Source organism: Lepidochelys kempii, chromosome 1 (genome assembly GCF_965140265.1).
Source record: "Lepidochelys kempii isolate rLepKem1 chromosome 1, rLepKem1.hap2, whole genome shotgun sequence".
Taxonomy (NCBI): Eukaryota; Metazoa; Chordata; order Testudines; family Cheloniidae; genus Lepidochelys; species Lepidochelys kempii.
Genome location: NC_133256.1, coordinates 221,050,813 through 221,078,623, shown reverse-complemented (window position 1 = coordinate 221,078,623; position 27,811 = coordinate 221,050,813). Strand labels below are relative to the sequence as shown.

Genomic DNA, 27,811 nt, shown 5'->3' with positions numbered 1-27,811 from the left:
CATCTGGAGAACAGAAAACCAGTCTCCGCACCCTAATTTCTCCGCCACTTTGAAAGTGTCATTAACATCATCAATCACGCTATCCATTCTGGTGGCAATGCATTCCAATACACAGCCTAGAGATTACAAGGGTGTGTGAGTGACCTGAGAAGTGGATCACCGGACTATGAAAGCATCAAACTTTGTCCCTTGCATATCTTCCTGCATGATAGTATCACATACCATGGAAAGCTTTCCTGTCTCTATAGAATCTTGTAAACAGAGGTATTAACGGTTGGATCTGAAAGGGTTCTTCCAGAGCTCCAGGTTAAATGCTGTGTAATTCAGAACTCTCTCCAGAGCTAAGCATTGGCAGCAGGCAAAGTTCATGGAAATTGGCTTAAATACAATGTCAACCCAAGAACATCCATTTAAAAACACATGCTGAGTAGCTAGCTGGGCACATTTGCCTCTGCTGACCCAGAATGGAATTCATGTTTTGTCATCTCTGTATCTCTATTGTCAATATTTGCCTTGGAATAATCAGTTCTTTTGTTTACTAGTTATTGGTCACGGATACTGCATTTTCACTGCACTGCTTCTACTTAAGAAAAGGCTGTAAATCTGGGTCTGATTAGAAGTCATTTGTTAACTGATAATCAGGGAAATCCCTAGTGCATTTTTTAACTAATTAGATTAATTATGTCTCATTTACATTGAGAAAAATCATGGTTAAAGTCACTCAGGAGAGAAGAGGAGGCAAAAAGGGGGTGGAGGAGAAGGGCAACAGTGTAGCCCTGATTAACACTGCTCAAGCTATGGTTTTCACACATTGTCTGGCTAAGCAATGCATTTCACTCAGAATAGGCCATGTTAATGATTAATGGTAGACTAATGATCTGATGTTGGGAAGCTGCCTAATTAATTGAGAATATTGCTATAATGGAAGTTCTAAAAGTAGGCATCAGGAGCACACAGTTTTTGCAGACTATTGGAATGGGTTATCAGCAGTAAACACAACTGGGATGTATTAGGTAAGCTCTTTTCTCCAGAAATAGAGAGCAGGGATCATTCTGGCTCTTGCTGAGCTATTTTTATAACTTGAGTAAATCTTTCTAAAATTTTGACATGCTGGTTAGTTTTGTCCATTTATAACAGTGCCACATTTTCATAGAAATTAGATATAGACCTGAACACCAGGGAGGCATAGTATAAATATACTATCATGGCAAGATTGTCCCCTTCAGTGTGTATACCAGTGACTGTTGTCCAGACTACTTTTAAATGTCCCAAACAAAGGGGGTTTCCACCACTTGCTTTCTGAGATTATCTACAGGCTCATGGAGTTCACTGTTAGGAATGGTTTTGTTTAGGTGGTGCTTTGACATTCAGCCTAAATTTTCCTTTGCTTAACTTGTGTAGTTTTTCTTTACTTTATTATTATTTAACTATGCTCCTTTGGATTATGCTAAACAATTCTTACCCCTTCTTGATGTTTACTTTTAAATACTTGTAGACAGATTCCTTATTACTCTTATTCTCTGTTTGGTCAAACTATACGTATTTGATCCTGTTAATCTTTCCTCATATATAATACATTTCAATCTCAAGATCATTTTTGTTGCTGTTCTCTGAATTTCTTTCAATTTTACAACTTTCTGGTATTGCAGTATTCAAAGTTTCACTCTTCCCTACTCCCTTCCCCAAAGCCTAATAAAATGGTATGTCTTCAAGATCTGCAGACACAGGGCCTGTCAGACCAAGCAGGGACCACATTGCAGTTCAGAGTTTTTTACCAAAAACACCAGTACCTCCCAGTGCAAGTAGGAGACTAGTAGTTCAGACTGTTCAACTGCTTTGTTACCACAGAAGCAGAGAGGCAGTCTTCCACGTAGCCAGGCCCCAGACCATATAAGGACTTAATGCTGAATCCTGAAATGGGCCAAGCACTCTGGCCCTGATCCAGCAAGTCACATAAGCACATGCTTAGCTGCCCATATGTTTCAAGCTAAGCACATGTAAAGTGCTGCTGTGACAGTTGCTCTGCTGGCCAACACGCTGGGGACCTTTAGAGCTAAAAGTGTGAGCTGCTACAGCTTAAGCTAAAGAGCCATGGCTGTGTAGGTGGGGGCTGTAACAACTCATACTCTCTGTGACCAGCACTTATAATACATGCTTCTCAGTGGATTACACTGTGCTGGATCAGGGCCTGAATATTCAGCACTTTGCAAGATCACTCCCTTAAGGACTAAAAACAGCACTCTGAATGGCAGTTAGTGATAAACTGGCAGCTAGTACAGACCGGGGGGTGGGGGGGCACTGATGCACTGGGCTTGCTTTGGGAATCAGGGCTAAGCACACTGAGCCCTGTTTTCTGCTCTAGCTAAAGATTCTGAATGGACTTCTGCCCTGTGTGGAGCATATGCCAGTTATCCGGTCTATCAGTGATAAAGATATAGATAATTAGTGAGGCCCACATCTGAAAGAAAAGGCTACAACCTTCGGCAAATAGCTGTCAGAAAACAGAACTGGTCAAATGTTGGGCCTGCCAGCCTTGACAGTGTTCCTTTAAAGTAGGTGAAATATTAGGCCCTATCTCGTTGTCTTTACTTCAACATATTAATTTATTGGGAATTTTGTCTGAGTAAAGAGGACAAGTTTAAATGTTCGGCATCTCAAACTGCCTGATGAGTTCCTTTTTCAGTTTTGCAGGTGACCTGAAATAAACTGTTTAACTGAGGCTTTTATATCAAATTATGTAGAAATCATTCTAATTAAAAGCTTGACAGGCAGGAGCGGTTACGAATTATATCCACCCTCTGGGATGGGCGTAAGGAACAAAACATTGCTTTTTCCTCTCTCTTTTGGGGAAAGTGAGATCAAGCCTGGGTTAGACAACAGAAAGGGAGACTAAACATTAGGAACACACGTCCAGTGGACATTTTCAGTTGATGCATTGCATTAGGGACGATCCCTGACACAACTCTATCATGAAGCATGTAAAATGGAGTAAATTTAAGTCCCAGAGATCTGACTAGTCCTGGAACAGGGAATTATGGAGGTATGGAATAAAAACAATTCTGCAGATTCTGGAGTGAAACTCACCCATATGCAGAGGGCCAGCACAAGGCTTATGTACCACTTAAGTCCCACTTAAACTTTATTTTGAGGATTTGGAGTGGGACTTCAGTGGTACGTGGCTGTTATGGTGACCTTGTTGTGCAGGTATGAATGTATGCTGCATGACAATCAGAAGAAATAACTCGCACTAAAACTGTGACATACTAGCCTCAGTTTTCCTGGGTTTTCTTACCTGTGGCTATAGTTAAATAGATAGCCGGGGGGGGGGGCCCGCGGGGAACACTCTTTTTCTTTCTCTCTGCTGTTCACTGCAGTAAAGAGTCAGCCATTTTGGGGTTCCTCTGACTCTGTACATACTCTGGGTATTACGTTTAGCAGTTCCAGCTGGATAACCCATGGACACATCTGCCTTTTAAATCCTTGCTTGCTTTTGAAGATCCCTTGTGAAGAGGAGGAGCCTGAACAGTCCTGAAGTCTCATATCACTGGTGAAGGTTAATCAGATAAACATGATAATTTCAACTGAAAATCAGTATTTAAAAATGTAATTATTGCCTAACCCTAGGATACAATGACTGGATATGTTAGCCATTTCTCCAGCTAAAAAGCAGCATCCTTAGAGGTTTTTAAGGCCTGGCTTGACAAAGCCCTGGGTGGGAAGATTTAGTTCGGGTTGGTCCTGCTTTGAGCAGGAGATTGGACTAGATGACCTCCTGAGGTCTCTTCCAACCCTCATCTTCTATGATTCTGTGAAGTTGGCTGTGTTTTTTTGTTTTTAAATCTTCACAGATTAAGGGCTTGGCTACACTTGTGAGTTACAGCACAATAAAGGAGCCCCGGGCACCCTAGCTCACTCCCCGTCCATGCTGGCAAGGCACGTAGAGCGCTCTGTCTCCATGGCTACAGCGCTGCTGGTACTCCACCTCGGCGAGTAAAATAACGTTTGCTGTGCCACCGCTGGAGCGCCGTGTCGCCAGTGTGGACACCCTGGTCTGTGATTGGCCGCCAGAAGTATCCCACAATGCCTATTCTAGCCAATCTGGTCACCACTTTGAACTCTACTGCCCTGCTCTCAGGTGACCAACCATCAGACCCTCCCTTTAAATTCTCTGGGAATTTTGAAAATCCCCTTCCTGTTTGCTCAGCCAGGTGTGGAGTGCTCTCAGCGAATCTTTCCAGGTGACCATGCCTCCATGCGCCAGGCGAGCCCCAGTATGGAGCAATGGCGGGGTGCTGGACCTCATCAGTGTTTGGGGGGAGGAAGCTGTCCAGTCCCAGCTGCGCTCCAGCTGCAGGAATTACGATATCTTTGGGCAGATATCAAGGGCCATGCTGGAAAGGGGCCATGACCGGGAAGCACTGCAGTGCAGGGTTAAAGTGAAGGAGCTGGGGAGTGCCTACCACAAAGCCCGCGAGGCAAACAGCCACTCCGGTGCTGCCCCCGCAACCTGCAGTTTCTACAAAGAGCTGGACGCTATACTTGGGGGCGACCCCACCTCAGAGGGCCAGTGCAACAAGGCAGGAGGAGGAGGAGGAGGAGGAGCAGCAAAACGGGAGCAAGAGTGCTCCAACGGAGGAAGACACCCCGGAATCCCTAAATGCATGCAGCCAGGAGCTGTTCTCAAGCCAGGAGGAAGGTAGCCAGTCGGGGTGGGCAGTGCTTGGGGAACACCAGAGGAGGCTCCAGGTAAGCAGCTTTTATTTTGGGAAGGAAGTTATTTGGTGCGGGCTCTTGGGGCGAGGAGGGTTAGGGCTGCATGCATGCCTAGATGCAGAATAGGGCGTTGAAGTGCTCTCTCACATCACAGTAATCAGCCTCAGTGATCTCTTCAAAGGTCTCAGCCAGAACTTGGACAATGTGCTTGCGCAGGTGTCTTGGGAGAGCCACTGTGGTCCTTGTCCCAGTAAGGCTAACTTGTCTGTGCCTCTGTGCCGGGCTGGGTGGGGGGACCATTGCTGCACACAGGCAAGCTGCATATGGGCCAGGGCGGAAGCCACATTGCAGTAGAAGACCCTCCCTTGCTTCCCTGGTCACCCTCAGTAGCGAGATATCTTCCAGGATGAACTCCTGTGGAAAATGTGGGGACAATGTTCAGTATAGGGGCCCCCTGCAGCTGTTGACTCTCCCCAAGGCACAGAAACCCAGAGGACAGTATGGCCCTGAAACAATCAGTCACGCTTGACCTTGTGCTTACTCACCATTTTGGGGCTCCTGTGGGTTATGTGCACTTGCTTTGGGACAGACAAATTATGCTATTTTGTAGACTGTGCTTGCCCTTGAGTATGGGGGAATCGTTGCTCTGTCTGGTGTGAACAATGCTGCCTCTGTTAAGTGTTGCATTTTGCCTTTACAGATGCAACCTTGAGATCTCAGCTGTCTGTGTTATCACCGGCCGAGAGGCTGCAAAGAATCAGGAAGAGGCCATGTAGAAGCAAAGAGGACATGCTGCATGAAGTCATGCAGCATTCAACTAATGAAAATCAAAAAGAGCAGGAGTGGCGGGAGAGTGAAAGGACGGTCCACCAGCAGAATGCAGATCACCGGCACCAAAGCACAGAGCAGCTGATAAGCATCATGGAGCGCTAAGCAGACTTGATCCAGGCACACGTAGCCATGCAGGCGGAGCACTACTGCGCCCGCCCCCACCCTGCAGCCCTTGTCCCAAAACTCTTTCTCTTGTGCCACCATGTCACCTCCAAACCACTTTCCCCAACATCCGGGTTCTTATCACCACCAGCTGCCTCCAACATCTGTAGTTTCACCAGCCATACTTTGGGAATGATTTACAGCTGTAAACCCAGTTTCCATAGCTAAAGCACTACTCCCAACGTATACCTAGTAACTGTACAATTTGGAAAAATAAAACATCATCCTTATGTCCATTCTCTTGTTAACTCGCTCATTTGGGAATGTCTTGTTTATTAAGGCCATACAGCAATACGTCGAAGAAAAGAGACATAGCAGACAAACACACTGCTTTAGAGAGAAGGTGGATCATATCCTGATCACTGCTATATTGCTGCAAACATGGAGGCGTATCTGGATTTGTTGACCAAATAAACAGAAGGATGATCATCCCTTAGTCAGATGACAGAATATTTGCTTTAGTTGCAATTTAATATATTTGTACATCTTTTTATTTAGTGATGTTTATTTTAAATCACGTACTTCATACCCTTCCATAAGCACTGGGCAAGTCACAGGTAGGACAGTATCTGTCAAAACAGAGATCATGGTAATAGAAAGAAACATAGCCCCACACCCTCCCTCACTGGACTGGGCAGAAAACCTCTAGTGTAACAAGCAAGGAAAAAAGTGATCCTTGAAGTGTGGTTCTGCTCTGAAATCTCACTAGGTTATACCTCTACGATTTCATAGGTGTTCTCATTATTCTCTCTGTACCCCAAAAGGGCAGAGACATCATCAAGTCCACTAGAGACTTCACTATTATCGATTTTATGCAAAAGGTGCTCAGATACTACAGTAATGGGTGGAAGTATAAAGCCGTAAGAGAAGTTTTATAGTTTGACCAATTTGCAAGTCAAAAAACAATTTTAACTACTAATCCAGCAAACTCATGTGGAGTTCAGAAAATCAAGCCATGTTCTCTTTGCCTCTTACTTCATCACCAATAACAAAGATTTTGCGACTAGGATTTACAGTTGTTGGCTATTTTGTTCCTGATGCACAAGGGAGAATCAAATCTTCACTCTGCTGACAGTTGTAACACTGCATTTTTCTCAGGCAAGCAAACCCATGTTATTCAAAGACACAGGGAGCAGAACTGTAGAATGGGAAAGGTGCTAATTTTGTCAGCACTTTTCTAACCATAAGTGTAGTTTAAAGGATTGTTCATTTTTTTCACTTATTTTTAGGTGGATTTTGGACAATTAAAATATTGTTTTTGTGCATCTACTTTTTGAGGTCTTAGGAAAGCAGGATGTAAATGCAAAATATAGTTTATGCTGAGCCCACTTGTCTCTGAGATCTGCAGGAAGAAGAACCCCTCCATGCAAAAGGGTAGGCAGTGGTCAGCCACTTCCCCAGTACTGATTCCTCTTCTCCAGATATCATGGATGTCTCTTTGTGGGACTGGGAATACACGAACTGTGAGAGGGAATCAGCAGGCAGTGACAGAGGGTGAGCTGGGCATAGGATGGTGCACATTGTCTCCCTCCTCCCCTCAAGCTCTTTGTAGAATCAGCAGGAAAGCTAACAGAGCCTAATGCTACTTTAACTTTCCCACTCCACACCTTACCCTCATCCCCCACCTGTCCATATAAGGTTCTAGGGTCAGCCACCAATGGAGGAAGTCCTGGCAATGCAGCTTCATTGGTGCCATGCTAGCCAGATTGTATGTAGGGGGTTGCAGAGCCACTGTGGAGGCATGGGACCTCCTGTGGATTCCCCAGGAGACATGGGATGCTGAGAGGACCCTTTGTTCATTCTTCAGCAGAGCAACTCATCCCCCCCTCAAATTTTTGGGAGGGCACTCTCTCTCTCTCAGGTTTTTCTAGGGGAGGGGACAATCAGGTCCATTATTATTTGTCTGCCTACATGCCCCAATAAAGAACCCAATAAAGAACCAGTCATTCTCAGTCATGTTAGCTTCATCAACTGATGCAAATATAGCAAACGGGCGGTTAATCAAGGTGCTATTGTCATCAATAGGAATGATAGCAATAGTCCATGATCCAGTAGTTGATCGTTGTGTTTGTGCTTCTAGGTCTTTGACAGAGTCCGGGAAGATTGCCCTAACTTCCAGGAGAAGATTAAGCCTATTAATGCAGAACTCACTCAGCCAAATCTGGCCATCAGCGCCAAGGACTCGCAGGAGCTCCTGTCCCGGGTCAATGTTGTCTTCCACTGTGCAGCAACAGTTCGCTTTGATGAGCCTCTAAAGTATGTCCCTTGTTCTCTGCTGTTTGCATTTATTAAGTAGAACTTAGCTTCTTACCGGGACACACAAAATATGAGAGACCATTATTGTAATTTCTTGTACAATTACAGTAATAATTCTCCAGGTATGTTTTCAAACTGCACATAAGTTCTGGATTGGACATACAATTTAAAGAGCTCAAATTATTGACTGCCTAAAATATCATGTATGTCAGCACTTAAAAAATACATACACACACACACACCAAGATTGAGGTACTGTGGCATTGCTACATGGAGCCGAGGACCAGAATAAAAGGGAGTTCTGCAAATTAGGATTGCAGTGCACTGGCAGAGTTAGGTGTGGCTCCAGAACTGGAACAGCAGATGGGTGCTATGGGTCAGGACTGAGATGTTTTGGCAGGGCTACACGGAAGGAGTGCAAAGTGAGTCTACGCTGTCTTTGACTCTACAGCCAATGTTGTTGGTCCTACTTTTTCACTAAAGGTAACTCAAGGAGCGAAATGATATATTTATGAAGCAGCATATTTTAAATAGCAAATCACAAGGTACTGTAATGTTTTAAAATATTCACCCAGCTTTGAAAATGTTGCCTTCATAATGAGGCATTTTAAAAAGGTGGTCTGTTACTTAGGGGATTTCCTGGAGAAGCACTTGGTTTGTTCATTGTCACATATAAATGAAAGAGTTCCTAGCACAATGGGGTCTGAATTGTGATTGGTCCCTTTGAGCCCCACTTTAATAATGATAATGATCTGACTGTGGTCATAGATACAGGCCCCAAAAGAATTTCATTAATGACAATTATAATATCCCTCTCTGAGACGTTACATTGATTGTCTCCATATCACTCAATATGAGGGTTTTTTTCACACAGGGATGGGGGGAATTTCTCCCAGAGCACTGTATAAATGTGGTACGTATTTTTTGCCTTCCTTTGAAACATGAGGGGTGAGTTGCTGCTATGGGCAAGATAGTGGATTCTATGACTGGTGATTCAACATAGCACGATAGATTGAATGTTCTTGTGTTCCAAAAACAAAGCCCTTAAAATGAGATTATAGATAGAACTAGGTGAATTTTTTCAGCCAAAACTACATTTTATTTAAAAAAAAAAAAAGTGTGTATTTGGCAACACTGAAAAATGTTTTGCAAGTTCATGTTGGTTTCATCAAATTGTTCACATCAAGGAGGGGGGGAATATTGAAATATTTTGGTTTTACATTTTTGAAATTAAACATTTTGATTTTTCAATTTGAAATTAGTTTTTGATTCAGAATTTCTTTTACTTATATTTTAAAAAGTTTTAAAAGGCTTTAAATCAAATTTAAACATTGCATTTTGAGTCGAACATATCGTTTTGTTTGACCTGAAACAAATTTTTTTCAACTTTTTTATTTGCTGAACATTTTTCAAAAAATTATTTTAATTTCTCCAAAACCTTTTTTTTGTTTTGTTCAGAATTGTCAGTGAGCTGAAAAACTTATTATTCACTCTGCTCCAGTTAGAGACTAGGTGATATTGTGCGGTGTGTGCAAAATAAATGAATTTAGATTACTACTTTGGCCAGAAATCATAACTCATGGGTATTTCTGTCCAGTCCAGCTGAACTGATAATGAGTTCTTCTTTTTCCCCTAAAAAACTGAAAGCCCCTCCTGCTGACAAGTTTGCTGAAACTGGCCCCATCTTCCCCAGTGTCTCTGCCTCCTTGGAGGAGCACACATTTCTTCTAATATGAAGCCTGCAAGCAAGCTCAGGTAAAGGGAGCCCACACATCAGTCAGAGCCCATGCAGAAAACCACCAGAACACCTTGAACATATCCTGAGTGTTTCAGGGAGGACCTTCACACTGGTACCCTTTTTCTCTTCCCCCCCAACCTTTTGGAATCACTAATTTTATTACTTGTAACTTTAGCTTCTTCTAGTGTTATTCCATTGCTTTGGACAAGGCCCCATATACTTATCTGGAATCCCTTGCATGTTGGTATAGCATGTGTCTTTCAAGACCAGATATGAGACAATGTTGAATGGAGTTAAAAAGTAAATAAGAACAACACTTCATGTCCTTCTGTTTAAATACTTGTATTTTTCTTGAGGCGGAATGGTTGTTCAGCAAACATGCCAGCAAATAGGTGCTGTCAGTTTTAATTTCCATAATAAATTAAAGAGGAACTTTTGCCTCCAGTCCATTGGATTGGGTAGAAATACCCCTGAGTTATAGTTTTTGACCAGAGTAGTGGATCCATAGTAGAAGAATCCAGCACTACAGGTTTGAAAACTAATTTTGCCTCTTGCATCTCATTTAAGCTTCCTCTTCTGCTGTGCTATTTTCCTCACTGTGGAGGTTTGCCTCTCAAGAGAGATTTGCAGTGTATGTAGTTTTAATACATTCATCCCCTGTGAACCCCTTTTGTTTGTTTTCTCTCCCCTTGTTTAGACATGCCCTGCTGCTGAATGTCATGGGCACACAACAGCTCTTACTGCTGGCCCGGCAGATGCAGAAGCTCGAGGCTTTTATCCACATCTCCACTGCCTATGCAAATTGTAATCGGAGAAATATAGATGAAGTCATCTACCCACCACCTGTTGAGACCAAGAAGCTCTGCGACTTAGTGGAGTAAGTAGAAACAGACACAGATTTCCTTCCTGATGCTGGTGTGATGCGCCATCTTTGTAGAAAACCTGTGACTGGATTGTTCACACACCTATGCTATGGAATGTTCCCCCAGACCAGTTATAGTTGCAGTGCCCTTCTCATTTGCACATCAGCTAACAGTGCTGGGAAATGGGTGTGTAACAGAAGAAGGAGACAAAGGGAGGTGGTAACTTGGATTCCAAGTTTCTTCAAGAGATCAACTTTCAAAACATTGATTGGAGGAATCATTCCTACATGCTTGTATCCAGTAATGTTAGCATTTTTGGTCTTCCCCTTTAACCTATTTTTATTCATATTTTCTGGAAATATTAGCAATATAGACATAACCTCTGAGTCTTTATTGGAGGTCTCTTAAAGTCACATTAGATTGTTATTTGGATCGACCTTCCAACTGTATTTTGATTTCATTTTGAATAGGAAAGAATTAGCAAATAAAATGATCCATATGTGTCAATCCTATTATTTCAGATGTTTTTCCACAGTCTTTATTTATAGTGGCATGTGACTCTTTAAGGTCCAGCATGGAGTCAGCTAAAGGTGCTTGTTTGTGTTAGTGAGAATGATGCAGTGCTTCTTCCTTTTCTAAGTCCCAACGCTCTTGTTCCCTCAATAGGAGCTGTAATGTTTTAGAAAGTGAGCGTGATTCACCATTGCATTACTCCTGTTGTCACTCAGTGTGACTCCACTTATTTCAATGCAGTCCCAAATAGTGTCAAACTGGAGTGAATCAGACTCACTGTTTCAGAAAGAGATTTAAAATGATGACCCCTCATTCTAACCCTGCAAGAATCCCAGCCCAGACTGCTGCGTTTAGCTCTTTCTAATGGTTCCTTTCCAACTGCTTTCTCCCCATGTATGAGCTGTGCATCTGCAGGGCCAGGTTCATTCTGTATTGAAAACCACAGCTCAGCTGGAGAATTCAGTAAATCTGCAGGACAACAAAAGTGTTTATTTAACTGAGTTTGTTGAATAGATGGATAATTAGAAAGAAAAACAAAACCTGCTGACAGGGATTCCAGGGAAGCCTTCTCCTGAGAGGAGCTAAACTTCCCCATGGCAGTTTGTTCTGCTTTCCTTTTTCTTTTCAGATAATTTTCCATTTGCATGACATTAACTTTAACTGTGCCAGCCATTAGCTCAGAATGCAGGTGTGAGCCTTCTTGTCCTTCGGACTTCTTCAAAGATGGGCATAAGCAGTATCTGCTGGCTTTTTCTCTGAGAGAAGAATAGAATTTGGCTTTTGCTCTTGAATCCCATGTTGCCAAAATAAATGATTGCACTCTCTGAGTGCTAACTGGAAAAAGTAATGTCAAATATTGTTCTGTCTTTAATTTTTGTCTAGCAGCCCAGAGTCTTGAGTATAGTTCTCCCCAGCCAGCATATGAAGTCAGAATAATTTAAAAAGTCTTTTAATGATATCAGAATCTCCCACCTTCCCCACTTACAAAAAGGGGTTTGCCAGCTTGCAGAGTTCATTTTTCTGTCACCAGCAAGTGCTGACTCAGAAAAAAGACTTGAGCAAAGGACACAATGAGCCTCTGAAACCAGCAGGGATTTCTGACAATATGCCTCTACCACTGGCTCCAGGTTGCACAGTTTTCCCCTTAATCCCTTCCTCCACCCCATATAGTTCCAAATAGTTACATGGATTTTGTCAGCAAAAAGGAGAAAGAAATAGCAAGTTATACTTTGGGCCAGCCAGCTGTGAAAGCATCCCTTCATATCTACATCAACTGTCTATTTGAAAACTGATTTTAAAGCATTCAACTGAACAAGCATCGATATTTTTCTTGTTCCATATGTCTGAGGCTGTCAATACATTATAATCCTGGCTGTTCACCTGCTGTTCAGGTTCATAGTAGCCAATGCCAGCAGAAACTGGAACAGGTCTGTCAAGGTTCCTCCCCCACTCTGAACTCTAGGGTACAGATGTGGGACCTGCATGAAAACCTCCTAAGCTTACTTTCACCAGCTTAGGTTAAAACTTCCCCAAGGTATAAATTAATTTTATCCTTTGTCCCTGGATCTCCACTGCCACCACCAAACTCTAACTGGGTTTACTGGGAAATGTAGTTTGGACACGTCTTTCCCCCCAAAATCCTCCCAACCCTTGCACCCCACTTCCTGGGAAAGGACTGGTAAAAATCCTCACCAATTTGCATAGGTGACCACAGACCCAAACCCTTGGATCTGAAAACAATGAAAAAAAAATGAAAAAAACAATGAAAAAAAAGCATTCAGTTTTCTTACAAGAAGACTTTTAATAGAAGTAAAGGAATCACCTCTGTAAAATCAGGATGGTAGATACCTTACAGGGTAATTAGATTCAAAACATAGAGAATCCCTCTAGGCAAAACCTTAAGATACAAAAAAGACACATAGACAGGAATAGTCATTCTATTCAGCACAGTTCTTTTCTCAGCCATTTAAAGAAATCATAATCTAACACATACCTAGCTAGATTACTTACTCAAGTTCTAAGACTCCATTCCTGGTCTATCCCCGGCAAAAGCAGCATATAGGCAGACACAGACCCCTTGTTTCTCTCCCTCCTCCCAGCTTTTGAAAGTATCTTGTCTCCTCATTGGTCATTTTGGTCAGGTGCCAGCGAGGTTACCTTTAGCTTCTTAACCCTTATCAGGTGAGAGGATTTTTCCTCTGGCCAGGAGGGATTTTAAAGGGGTTTACCCTTCCCTTTATATTTATGACAAGGTCATTCAGATATACTCTTCTACAGTTGTAGGAAATTGGCGGTTATGATGTGTAATGGGGACTTTTAGGGCTAATGTGTAAAGAAGCTTCTTAGACCAAATAGGAAAGTAGAATTTTTACAAAGCTATTAAAAGGCATGACCCTACAATCATAGCTAAATAACAGATCCTTTAATGGTCCTCTCGATGACAGATTTAATTTGTATTTATGATTATTTACTCAGCTAGAATTCTTGGTCAGGCTCCAAGCTGTTTCTTTTTCCATTCGTCCTCCTCCTATCTCCCTGATTTCAAATATGATGCTTCTTTAACTGCAACTGAAACTTTAAGATTGATCTGTGGAAACCAAAAGTCACACTACTAAATACCATCAGGCCAATAGAGGAAACGTATAATCTGCTACATCAGGCAAGATTTGCCTTAATCTAAATCTGAGGGAAATCCGCTTTGGAGGGTGCGCTGAGGTAAGGAGCACCACACAGTCTATAAAGTGTGGACCAAAGCAGGGTGCACACTGTCCCTGATTATAATATAATAGGAAATGTAAAAGGAGGTCAGTTCTAATTTACATAAGGGACCATCTTATTTGTGGTAAGTGTAAAATCTTAATACAGAAAGTCACTTTTTCTCAGGGGAAAATGACCTGTCTGTTTGGTGGAGTGGGGGACAGTGGGCAGCTAACCAGAGCATTTTTCTTTGATTTCGTAAGGCACCAACAGCAGTGAGCAAAAGCAGTTACTATATGAATTAGCCTTTCAAAACCACAAATGTAGGTCACAGAAAATGTAGGGCAGCGTAAGGCCTTGTTGAATTGTCGGCTCGGTGCTTCCATGATGGGAACACTGATTAATCCTAGGACCTGGGAGGTTGGGATACTTGTGATGGTCTGTGGCACAAACCTCTCAACTATCGCTCAGAACGGCATGGAGGCACACCCAAGATACTGGAGTTATGACAGGGCACTTTAGCTGGGCACTTTGAATGTATTTAGGGCCATACCAAATTCACGGTCCATTTTGGTCAATTTCGCGGTCATGGGATTTTAAAAATCATAAATTTCATGATTTCAGGTATTTAAATCTGAAATTTCATGGTGTTGTAATTGTAGGGATTGGACCCAAAAAGGAGATGGGGGGGTCACAAGGTTTTGTAGGGGGGGTTGCGGTACTGCTATCCTTACTTCTGCACTGCTGCTGGTGACAGTGCTGTCTCCAGAGCTGGGCAGCCGGAGAGCGGCGGCTGCTGGCTGGGAGCCCAGCTCTGAAGGCAGAGCCACCTTCAGCAGCAGCGCAGAAGTAAGGATGGCCTGGTATGGTATTGCCACCCTTACTTCTGCACTGCTGCCTGCAGCGCCAGGCCCTTAGCCAGCAGTCGCCCAGCACAGAAGTAAGAGTGGCAATACTGCGACCCCCCCCCTAAAATAACCTTGTGACCCCCCTGCAACTCCCTTTTTGGTCAAGACTCCCCCAATTTGAGGAACGCTGGTCTCCCCGGTGAAATATGTTTAGTATAAGGTAAAAGCACATGAAAGACCAGATTTCACGGGGGGAGGAGACCAGATTTCGTGGTCTGTGATGTGTTTTTCATGGCCGTGAATTTGGTAGGGCCCTAGATATATTAGATGGACAAGTTGCACCATCTGGTAAATCAGCATTACAATTGGCCCTGGTACCCCGATGGCTTATTCCCATGGTAGCTCAATTACACTGGGAAAGCAAAGGCAGTATTCTGACCATAGCTATGACTGTAGGCAGGGTTTCTGTTTAAAGCTGAATTTTATATCATCGCTGAAATCCACATAAATGGTCAGAACTGGAACAGGGCAGGAAACTATTTCCTATCCCACAAGAGTTTTTGAGGTTTCAACATTTTCTCCCATCCCAATTTAGGATGAAAAGTTGAAATCTTGAAAATTTTCATGAACCAATAATCTGATCTGAAATTTTCCAGGAGTCAGTTGAAATGTTCTGTTTTGATTTTATAGAATTTCACTTTATTTAGTATGAATTAACTATACTTTCAAAATGAAGTCATTTTGAACCAGAAAAGGAAACTTTTTGTTTCAAAAATGTTGAAAAGTCTTGTTTTGACCATTTGAAAACTTTTTTTTCACAATCAAGATTAATAAAAACCAACCCTTTCCTGCAAACAGTTTTGGGTTTCACCAATCTGCTATTTCCAATTAGAAAAAAATAACATTTTGTCAGAAGATTCCTAACTGTCTCCTGTCAGAACTGGTTGAAAATCACTGTGCTAGTCCAGAGACAGAATTTGTGGTGCAAATTTGAGCTCATTTGATGAAGTGGTTCTCAAGATACAGCACAGTGGTCACCAACCAGTCGATCATGATCAACAGGATGATCCTAGAGGATCTCCCAGTCAATCACGATCTCCAGCATAGTGTGGCTGTAGCTAAGGCAAACGGCCTGCCTACCACGGCCCCACACCACTCCCAGAAGCGGCCAGCGCAGCCCTCTGGCCCCTGGAGGATGCATGGGTCTCCCTCCGTGCGCTGCTCCTGCCTGCAAACACTGCCCCCGCAGTTCCCATTGGCTGGGAGAGCTGTGGGGGCAGTGTTTGCAGAGAGGGGCAGCGTGCAGGAGTGGTGTGGGGCCGGGGTTGACAGGGAGCCTGCCTTAGCCTCGCTGCACCCGCCACCAACCGGGACCCACCGGAGGTAAGTGCTGCCCAGCAGGAGGTCCTGTACCCCAATCCCCTACCCCAGGCTCAGCCCAGAGCCCCCTCCCACACTGTGAACCCCTTGGCCCCATCCCAGAGCCCGCACTCCCTCCCGAACATCAAACCCCTGCCCCAGCCCGGTGAAAGTGAATGAGGGTAGAGGAGAGTGATCGACAGAGAGAAGGGGGGATGGAGTGAGCGGGTCCGGGCTTTGGGGTAGGGGAAGGGACAGGGTAGATCCTGGGTTGCCCTTAGATTCAAAAACTGATCTTGGGTGTAAAAAGATTGGAGGCCACTGATATAGCACAGGCACCCTTCCATTTTCTGCCCCCAAGTGGCCTATTTTTAAGATATCAAGTCTTATGACCTTATTTTATGTAGAGATAGGGGAGAGAAGGAAGTGGTGGAGCATCACTGGAATGTCCCCAGTGAGCTCTACTGTCCAGCACAAAGAAAAAGCTCCAAAACTTAATAAAAGGTTATTGGACTTTATTTTTGGTTCTATGGAGTTATGCACCAGACTTCTGTGAACCCTATCTAGATTGCCAGCCCTGTCTGTAGACTTCAGAAACACAGCCAGTTCCCTTCCTCTCTGAACCAAAACACAGGCAGATGAGCAAAGTGTTGCTGGTTTGCCAGAGCTCAGTTTGAACCCAGGGCCTCCATTTTAACAGCAATGACTCCAGGCGCCAGATTAGTAACTCCTTCATCTGGTCTTAGTAATAGTCTCCTATCTGGACCAGCCAATAGAAGGGAACACACAACATTTACTGAGCCAGCCATTTGCATTCATTCACCTCCATAAAAATATCTTTTGGCAGAGGGGAAAGCAAATATCATTCATCTCCTATAACGGATGGAGAAATTGAGGACAACAGAGGTTCTACAAAGCCACCTCTGGTACAGCCAAGGTCTCTCAAATAGCAGGCTCAGCTTATCCACTGAGCCACACTACCTCTCAGAAAAAATGAGCCAAACCTTTGTGCTTGGCTAGAGCAGAACCAAACACATGAATTTTTTATTTTTATTTTTTGTGGTGGTGGAGCTGGTGGGGAGATTTGGAAAGGGACCCTGCATGCAAACACAGTGATAATGTCAGATATTTGCATAATAAATGCAATTTCAATATCATTGAAGAAAATAATTGACATTTTAAACTTTTATAATGCTGCTAAACTTTTGGTGGAATTGAATTTTACCAAGAGTTTGCATGCGTAGCTGGGGACTGTGCTAGCTAATGCATCACTAAACAATGCTGTAAAAGCAGCAAAGAGTCCTGTGGCACCTTATAGACTAACAGACGTATTGGAGCATAAGCTTTCGTGGGTGAATACCCACTTTGTCGGATGCAAACTATGCTGGTGCAGCACATCTGTACTAGGTGGCTCCATTGTAGTAAATAACAAAGCTCCCAGTTATTCTTTCTTTTGCCTAAAAGTATTCTAGTTGCTGACTTCCCCACTGCAGGTAAGAGTCTTGAAACTATAGACAGCTGAGTATGCTGACCAATTTGCGTAACTTCTTCCTCATTTCATTCATCTGTCTGTGTGGTTTATGTCAACAGAATTCTTTTCTTTGTCCCACTAGGTGGCTGGATGAATCTATCATTCAAGAGATCACACCCAAACTGATTGGGGACTGGCCGAACACGTATACATACACCAAAGCCTTGGCAGAGTACCTGGTCCAGCAAGAGAAAGAGCACTTCAACATTGCCATCATCAGGCCATCCATCGTAGGAGCCAGCTGGCATGAGCCTTTCCCAGTAAGCCTGATTACACTCCTTCTTTTAACCATTTCCCAGATCTGCTCTCCAGATCCAGCTGAGGCTCCTGCTCTACATCCAGCCTTACTGCCAAGGGGCAACACCATGTTACAAAGATGCCTGCTGATCATCTTAGAAGTGCACTCTCGTTCTTCAGGGTCTCCAGGGAGGGCAGTGGGAGATGGGAGTAGGCAGTGTCTGGTGCAGAACTGCAAGACTTGCTCGACATCTCCAGGAAAGATTCACACTTGCAAGGTGAAAAAGGCAATTTAAAATAAAAAACAAATTAATTGGATTTACTGTTGGTGGGAAATGCTGGACTTGCAATACTGGAGACTGAAGTCCTATATCCAGAGAGCTTCTACACACTGCCACGCCAGCATATCTCAGCATTGAGCTGGGGGAACACTCCTAGGGCTCACAGGACTGGTCAGGCTCTCCATCCTGATCTTTATGCTAAGGCAGTCTGCTAGGTGTGCCAGGTAGGGCCATTTATGAGGGTTTTTTGGATGACATAACATGACATTCAACAACTCACCAAGCTGAGATGCTCCATATGCACACTTATGGGGAGTGTTGCAAATATTAGGAGTATCACACATGGAATTGAAGGCAGCTACATTTCTACATTGAAATAAATATTCTAGGCCAAATTTACTACTGGCATTAGTAGGTGCAACATGTCCTAGGCTTGCACCTGGGTCATAAAGTTGACATAGTCTACCGTACCTGAGTGGGACCAGGCAAAGCTCAGACATCACCTAGGATCTGAGCCAAAATATCCATCTTGGAAGGACAGAGTGGAGCATAATAATGTCATTCGAAATATTATTGGAATGATTAACATAATTAACAATAATTAACATTCCCACAAGATGTGATTTTCCTTACTGCAAGAGAGTGCTGTTCAAGAGTCCTGATGTTCTTTACTGTCTTTGAAAATCAAATAAATTACCTCCAATCTGACCGTTAGACAGGTGTGCCACACTGATCATTATAAACCAGGGGTGATTGCATCAACACCAAGATTACATGGCATTTGGAAAGTCAGATCTGGTTCATGCAGTCAAATTATCACCCTAATGTGGTGATCTTTAAAACAAAATTTGACTATATTTGACTATATTGTAAAATACAGACAACATTGGCTGTTTACCATGTATCCTTTATTTAAAATCAATATTTTGTGCTATCTTTGCTCTCTGGCAGTCGTCCAAGCTAAATTGGCATCCGTTTTAACAGTGGTCTGATTAAGTGGCTTCATCCATACCACAGCACTGTAATACTTTTTGAAGCCTGTATGAGCTAAACATTGTTGAAAGAAATAATAAAAAATACCTTTCCTTTTTTGCAGGGTTGGATTGACAACTTCAATGGACCAAGTGGAATTATTATTGCGGTACGTATAGTTACTAGTTAAAAAAAAATATTTTGCTGAAAACTTGTGTGCAGATAATTCCATAGCATTTCATAATACAGACACATACCATACATCTTTATCGGCATATGCCTACAGCACCTGACAGTGTTGTCTGTTTATACTGCATCCAAAAAAACTACCTTAAAAGAAAATTAAGGTTGCATAGTCAAGTACTGAAAAGTTAGGAAATAGAAGAATTAATGTTACCTGTACAAGCTTACTTTGTCCCCCTTCTTGTGCATATGCATTATGATACAGTCTTTAATTACATGATCACATACTAGTTTTTCCACAGGATCCTGGCCTCCTACCAGCAGAAGGTGAATTGAGAGCATAGTCTCCATGCTTTCAGTTCTGGTACCTGGCACAACAGTAGCAGCTATTAAGGAGCATATGCCAAGCTCTTTGGGGATGCCAAATGCTCATCCTGGTCAGCATGTAGGATCTGTGTGGGTATGGAGCATGCTCATTGCAGACAGAATCTTGGGAGAATCTAGCTGCCAGCTTGTACTAAAGCTCTACTGAGCATGTGTGAACTGGGATTTTCAGAGGCTTATAAATTGGCCATATTTGGGCAATTTTCGTGGGGCTAGCAAAAGGCACACCCCTGATGGTAGGCACAGTTGCCGACTTTCACATGGTAAATAAGCATCCCGACTTTCACAATAAGCCAAAAATCAAGCTAAGCCCCTGCTTGCTGGGTGCCAATCAAAAAAAAAAGAAGTAACATATAATCTCTCCACATATAGAAGCCGTTCCATACCCCTAATCATTTTTGTTGCCCTCTTCTGTACCTTTTCCAATTCTAACATACCTTTTTTGTGATGGGGCAACCAGAACTATATGCAGTATTCAAGGTGCAGGCATACCATTAATTTATATAGTGGCATTATAATATTTTCTGATTTATTATCTATCCCTTTCCTAATGGTTCCTAATGTTCTTTTAGCTTTTTTGCCTGCCACTGCACACTGAGCAGATGTTTTCAGAGAGCTATCCACAATGACTCCAATATCTCCTTCTTGAAAGGTAACAGCTAATTTAGACCCCATCACTTTGTATGTGTAGTTGAAATTTATTTTTCCAGTGTGCATTACTTCGCACTTATCAATATTGAATTTCATCTGCCTTTTTGTTGTCCCGTCACCCAGTTTAGTGAGATCCCTTTGTAGCTCTTCTCAGTGAGCTTTGGACTTAACTATATTGAGTAACTTTGTATCGTCTGCAAATTTTGTCGTCTCACTTCTCACCCCCTTTTCCAAGACATTTATGAATATGCTGAACAGCACAGGTCCCAGTACAGTTCCTTGGAGGACCCAGCTATTTACCTCTCTCCATTGTGAAAACTGACCATTTATTCCTGACCTTTGTTTCCTATCTTTTAAACAGTTATTGATCCATGAGAGGCCCTTCTCTCTTGTTCCATGACTGCTTAGTTTGCTTAATTGACTTTGGTGAGGGACCTCGTCAAAAGCTTTCTGAAAGTCAAAGTACAGTATATCCACTGGATCTCCCTTGTCCACAATAGATTGGCGAGGCATAATTTCCCTTTACAAAAGCTGTGTTAACTCATCTCCCACAAATCATGTTCATTTATGTGTCTGATAATTCTGTAACTTACTATAGTTTCAGCCAATTTCTTCGGTACTGAAGTTAGGCTTACCAGCCTATAATCGCCTCTGGAGCCTTTTTTAAAAATCAGCATTACATGAGCTACCCTCTAGTCATCTGGTAAAGAGGCTGACTTCAGTGTTAGATTACATATTATAGTTAGGAGTTCTGCAATTTCATATTTAGTTCCTTCAGAACTCTTGGGTGAATACCATCAGGTCTGGTGATTTATTACTGTTTAATTATCAGTTTGTTCCAAAATTTCCTCTACTGACACCTCAGTCTGGGGAAGTTCTTCAGGTTTTCCACCTAAAAAAAGGGCTCAGGCATGGGGATTTCCGCCACATCCTCTGCAGTGAAAACTGATACAAATAATTCATTTAGCTTCTCCACAACAGCTTGTCTTATTTGAGTGCTCCTTAAGTATTTTGATGGTCCAGTGGCTCCACTGACTGTTTGGCAGGCTTCCTGCTTCTGATGTACTTTAAAAAAAATAGTTGTTCACTTTTGTGTCTTTATCTAGTTGTTTTTCAAATTCTTTCTTGGCATGCTTTAATTACACTTTTATATGTGACTTGCCAGCATTTGTTCTCCTTTCTGTTTTCCGCAGAAAGATTTTACTTCCAATTTTTAAACGATGCCTTTGTGCCTCTAACCACCTCTTTCATTCTGCTGTTGAGTCATGGTGGTATTTTTTGGTTCCCTTAATGTTTTTTTGTTTTTGATGGGAGGTGTACATTTAATTTGAGCCTCTATTACGGTGTTTTTAAATAGTCTCCATGCAGCTTGCAGGCATTTCACCCTTTAATTTCTGTTTAACTCACATCCTCATTTTTGTGCAGTCCCCCAGCCTTTTGAAGTAAACAAGATTCCCTCAGAAAAACGTGCCATTACTAAGAGTGCTGGGCGGAAAAACATACAGTGCAGTGTGCAGTTAGATCATCCCAGAGAAGCCAGCAAGCAAAACTTTTAAAAAGAGAATGCAAATTGTTCAAGAGCACTTGGCGCCCAAGCCCCTCATTATGGCTGAAAGGTTTGGGTATGGGCAGCAGGTAGGGGAGGCTGGGGGAGGCTGTGCCTCCCCAGACAGCCAGCTGTGGTCCCAGCCATACTCCACCTCCAGGGCCCCATTTCAGTGGTGCCACTGGGCTCCAGGGGCTGGGGCCATGCCGCCCACCTTCCTGGCGTTCCGGGGCTGGGGAGTGTGGAGCGGCACCATGCGCTCTCCCTCCCAGCGCTCCGGGACTGCGGGGGGCTGCAGGCACTAGCCAGCCTGGGGAGGGGGCCAGCGGCCATGGTGGGCTCTGGGTTCTGGGGGCGGGGAAGGGGCGGGGCCGGCCTCAGGTGTAAGGGGCAGGGCTATGTACTAGCCTCCTCCAGCCAGCGGTTCACATGCTGCCCATGGGTTTGGGTTTCATAAGCGGAATCAACCTGAAGGTGAATCTATTTCCTCCTTTGGGACAGAGTTAAGAAGATTATCAAAACACTGTCTTTTTAAGGATGGTCTTAACAAGGCCTTGAGAGACAGATTTGTGTGTGGAGTTCTTAATGGAAGCGTACAAAAAAGGCTCTTAACTGAGGAAAATCTACCTTTAAATGTACAGTAGAAATTGGAGTAGCAATGAAAACTGCAGCAACGGATGCAATAGAATTGCATGCTGAGCTAAAACTGAAGTAGGAATGCATACACTCTCTGTGATCCAAAGCAAGAGCTGGTACACTCAGCAGACAGACATGTTATTAGTGTACAAAAGGGCTCCACGTGCCTTCTGATTGACAATTTAAAGATGCATATTGCAGAAGCATATTGTCGCACTAAGAGAAATAAGAAAGAGACCAAATCAGGGTACAGAAAAAGCAGTATCAGTGTACACTCTATACACAGAAGCAACAGTAACACTGACTGAGAAAGTGGAGTATCCAGCCCGGATATATAGAGTGTGAGCAAAAAGGGCAAGTCAGCAATCTAGTTGACACCCCAGGTGGCAGGAAAAATACTGAGAATGAAATTGGATGCAGGCTTTGCAGCATCTGTTAGGTCACGTTCAAAATATGAGAAAACTTTTAAAAATACCAAATTGAGGGAGACACCAGTGTTGCTAAAAACATCTATGGGAAAAAAGATAGTGCCAAGTGGAGTGATGCAAGCGAATGTGGAGTATAACAATAAGCAATGTTTATTAGACTTGCATGTGATTGAGAAGGGGGGACCCAGCCCTGTGAGGCCATGAATGGTTACGTAAGATTCCTCTGGATTGGAAATCTATAAAGATATTGCAGTCACTTTCAGCAGAACCCACTAAAACAATTGAACAACAGCTGGAAGCGGTATTTTGTCAGGCATCAGGAGTATTCAAGGAGGGCATAGGAACTCTAAAACACACAAAGGCTAAAATAATCCTAATTGAGAAGGCACAGCCCAAGCTTCACAAAGCTCAACCTGTCTCTTACAGTATCTGCATGAATTGGAATGTCTGGAAAGATGGGGCATGCTCTCAAAAAGTGACCTCGGGGAGGGGGGAATTCCTGGGGTTCCAGTTGCAAAAAGCAGTAAGGAAATGTGGTGCTTTTAAAGTCACCATAAGCCATGTACTAAACATTGACAGATACCCTCTGCATCGGATTGAAGACATTTTTGCTACGCTGGCGGGAGGGCAACAATTCAACAATATTGATTTGTCATAGACCTACTTACAAATGAAAGTTGAGGAATAATCTAAGTCATCTCTCACAATCCACACACAAAAGGGTCTGTGGCAGTACAACAAGCTAGTGTCTAGTATTGCGGCAGCTCCTGCTATATGGTAATAGGCAACGGACCCAGTTTTCCAAGGTTCTCTGAGAACACGGTGTTATATGGATGACATTATTGTGACCGGTGGAAGTGATGAAGAACATCTGGAAACCCTGAAACGGGTATTAAATCTCTAGAAGAATATGACTTATGAGCCACTTACATAAAATGTGAAATTTTCAAGGACTCAGTAGTTTTTTGTGGGCATGTTATTGGTGCAAAAGGCCTGCACAAATCTCAGGAGAAGATTAAAGCCATCCTGGAAGCTCCACCACCAAAGGATGTGTCATAATTTAGATATTTCTAGGATTTATCAACTACTATAGCCAATTTTTACCAAATATAGCCGCAGTATTGCATCCATTGAACTGTTTACTGCAGGCTAAATAAAAGTGGGTATGGTCACATGAGTGTCAAAAAGCTTTTCTCAAAGCAAATCCATTGGTCACATCAGACAGTGTAGTTACACACTTTAACCCATCCTTACCTATCAAGTTAACGTGATTCTTCCTCATAGGGAATTGAGGCATCTATATCCTACACCATGCCAGATGGCAGTGACAGACCCCCATAGCTTTTGCCTCCAGATTGCTTGCCATGGCAGAAGGTAACGGCACAATGGACAAGGAGACTTAAAATCTGATATTGGGCGTGAAGAAATTAAGCCAATATCTATATGGGAGGAAATTCAGCCTTGTCACAGACCACCAGCCCCTAGTAGCAATCCTTCGTCTGAGGAAGTGAGTTTCTATAGCAAATGCAGCACATATGCAACAATGGGCTCTCTTCTTAGCGGGTCACATCTTTGACACAGAATTCAAAAGAACAGAAGCGCATGCAAATGCAGACAGGCTCTTCCATGTGCACTTTCTAGTTGAAGGGTGACCTGTAATCGAGACAGAATCTGTTGAATTTGTCAGCTTGTTTCAGTTTGAGATCACCCCGTTGATTTGAAGTTTGACCAAGCAAGAAACCAGGAGGGATCCCATGTGAGCTCAGGCTTATGAAGCCACTCTGAAGGGCTGAAAATATGCTAACCGCCCTAATTGGGGGTGAGCTTACCATACATTAAGGATGTGTCCTGTGGAATTCATGTTGTTATACCTAGTAAACTGTGCACAAGAGTCTTAGAAGAGCTCCTTGTAGGTCACCTAGAGATAGTAAAAAAGAAGGCGCTTGCCAAAAGTTTTGTATGGTGGCCAGTCATTGAACAACAAATAGAGCAGCTTGCTAAGGAATGTTTTGACACCCAACAGATACAACACATGCCTAAACCAGCATCATTGCCCCTGGGAATGGCCATAAGCTCCCTGGCAATGTCTGCATATTGACTTTGCCGGACCATTTTTGGGAATGATGTATCTAGTAGTGGGGGGTGCCCATTCCAAATGGCCAGAAGTTTTTTTGCATGAAAACTACCACAGCTGCACAGACAATAGAAAAACTTGGAAGTTTATTTGCAAGAACTGGACTGCCAGAACAAGCTGTGAGTGACAACAGTCCTCAGTATTGCTCAGAAGAGTTTCGGCAGCTCATGAAGAAAAATGGTATTAGGCATTTCACCTTAATGCCACACCACCCATCCACAAAGGGCTTAGTTGAAAGGTTTGTACAGGAGTTTAAGCAAGCCCTGAGATCCATGGCAGATGAGAAGGGGTCATTACAGCAGAAGCTGGCATGCTTCCTGCTAGCATATAGAAATACAGTATGTTCCATGACAAACCAAACACCTGAAATGCTGTTTATGGGCAGAAATCTCAGGTCACACTTGGACTTATTAAAGCCAAATGTACTCCTACAAGTCAGAATTTGTCCAATAAGTCAAGCTATGGTGAGAGGGACCGGTGCCCCTTGTCAGCTACAAGTGGGTCTAATAGTGTTGGCGCATGATTATCGGGGAACCAGTATGTGGCTTCCAGCAACTATTATCGCACAAACAGGTCCTTTGTCTTATATAGTACAAGGGGAACCCAATATATTTTGGTTCTGCCATGTTGATCAAGTGTGAGATTCGGGAGTGACCCTGTGGCTGACAAAAGCAGCAAAATTTGGGGAACTGCCAATTGTTCCAGTATCAATGCCCCATCTTGAAGCAGCAACCAAGAAGCAGGTGCGCTGAACAACCAGCATTATCTGAGGGAACATCTGAGTCAGAAATTGCTGCAGACACATCACTTCCTCAGAGAAGTGTTCAAAATGTTGGCAGACGCTATGCAGAAAGACAAAGCAAGCCACCTTAAAGACTTCACTCGTAACTGGATCTTGGGTTGTTCGTCCACCTTCTGAAGGTTTGTGTCAATTCCATTTTTCAAGGGGAAGGACAGATGTGATATACTTGACTGTATTGAGTAGAGTTTTGAATCTGTTTTTGTGAATTTGCAGGTATAGTTTCTTAAGTAGATGCTTATGCTGAATCTATTGTTATGTAGTGGTTACTATGTTTTTCTTCTCTCTCTCTTTGCAATACAAGAGTCAGTCTGCCATCCTGGCTGCTGTGTTTCTAATCAGGGATTTGTGCTATATCTGCCATACGCGCCACCTTTTACATCCCACCATGGACTACTGCACTGGGCAGCACAGCATGGGGAGGAGGTGACCAGCCCTCTGTGGAGAAAGAAGTGGTTCGGGACTATTTAGAAAAGCTGGACGTGCACAAGTCCATGGGGCCGGATGCGCTGCATCCGAGAGTGCTAAAGGAGTTGGCGGATGTGATTGCAGAGCCATTGGCCATTATCTTTGAAAACTCATGGCGATCCGGGGAAGTCCCGGACGACTGGAAAAAGGCTAATGTAGTGCCCATCTTTAAAAAAGGGAAGGAGGAGGATCCTGGGAACTACAGGCCAGTCAGCCTCACCTCAGTCCCTGGAAAAGTCATGGAGCAGGTCCTCAAGGAATCAATTCTGAAGCACTTAGAGGAGAGGAAAGTGATCAGGAACAGTAAGCATGGATTCACCAAGAGCAAGTCATGCCTGACTAATCTAATTGCCTTCTATGACGAGATAACTGGCTCTGTGGATGAAGGGAAAGCAGTGGACGTGTTGTTCCTTGACTTTAGCAAAGCTTTTGACACGGTCTCCCACAGTATTCTTGCCAGCAAGTTAAAGAAGTATGGGCTGGATGAATGGACTATAAGGTGGATAGAAAGCTGGCTAGATTGTTGGGCTCAACGGGTAGTGATCAATGGCTCCATGTCTGGTTGGCAGCCGGTATCAAGTGGAGTGCCCCAAGGGTCGGTCCTGGGGCCGGTTTTGTTCAATATCTTCATAAATGATCTGGAGGATGGTGTGGATTGCACCCTCAGCAAGTTTGCAGATGACACTAAACTGGGAGGAGAGGTAAATACGCTGGAGGGTAGGTATAGGATACAGAGGGACCTAGACAAATTGGAGGATTGGGCCAAAAGAAATCTGATGAAGTTCAACAAGGACAAGTGCAGAGTCCTGCACTTAGGACGGAAGAATCCAATGCACCGCTGCAGACTAGGGACCGAATGACTCGGCAGCAGTTCTGCAGAAAAGGACCTAGAGGTTACAGTGGACGAGAAGCTGGATATGAGTCAACAGTGTGCCCTTGTTGCCAAGAAGGCCAATGGCATTTTGGGATGTATAAGTAGGGGCATCGCCAGCAGATCGAGGGACGTGATCGTTCCCCTCTATTCGACACTGGTGAGGCCTCATCTGGAATACTGTGTCCAGTTTTGGGCCCCACACTACAAGAAGGATGTGGAAAAATTGGAAAGAGTCCAGCGGAGGGCAACAAAAATGATTGGGGGACTGGAACACATGACTTATGAGGAGAGGCTGAGGGAACTGGGGATGTTTAGTCTATGGAAGAGAAGAATGAGGGGAGATTTGATAGCTGCTTTCAACTACCTGAAAGGGGGTTCTAAAGAGGATGGCTCTAGCCTGTTCTCAGTGGTAGCAGATGACAGAACAAGGAGTAATGGTCTCCAGTTGCAGTGGGGGAGATTTAGGTTGGATATTAGGAAAAACTTTTTCATTAGGAGGGTGGTGAAACACTGGAATGTGTTACCTAGGGAGGTGGTGGAATCTCCTTCCTTAGAAGTTTTTAAGGTCAGGCTTAAAGGCTTAAAGCCCTGGCTGGGATGATTTAATTGGGGATCGGTGCTGCTTTGAGCAGGGAGTTGGACTAGATGACCTCCTGAGGTCCCTTCCAACCCTGATATTCTATGATTCTATGGACAAGCTCACAAAT

General features: G+C 43.4%; 1 protein-coding gene across 5 annotated transcripts in view; it reads left to right on the top strand.

Moving 5' to 3' along the window:
- Nucleotides 1-27,811, top strand: part of FAR2 (fatty acyl-CoA reductase 2) — a 212,307-nt gene that overhangs the window by 134,139 nt on the left and 50,357 nt on the right. For all 5 annotated transcript variants that reach the window (XM_073315155.1, XM_073315174.1, XM_073315146.1 and 2 more), the window contains 4 exons: nt 7,787-7,962; nt 10,398-10,577; nt 17,594-17,771; nt 19,126-19,170. In XM_073315155.1, coding sequence (XP_073171256.1) covers nt 7,787-7,962; nt 10,398-10,577; nt 17,594-17,771; nt 19,126-19,170 — 579 coding nt within the window. The remainder of the gene's footprint in view (nt 1-7,786; nt 7,963-10,397; nt 10,578-17,593; nt 17,772-19,125; nt 19,171-27,811) is intronic.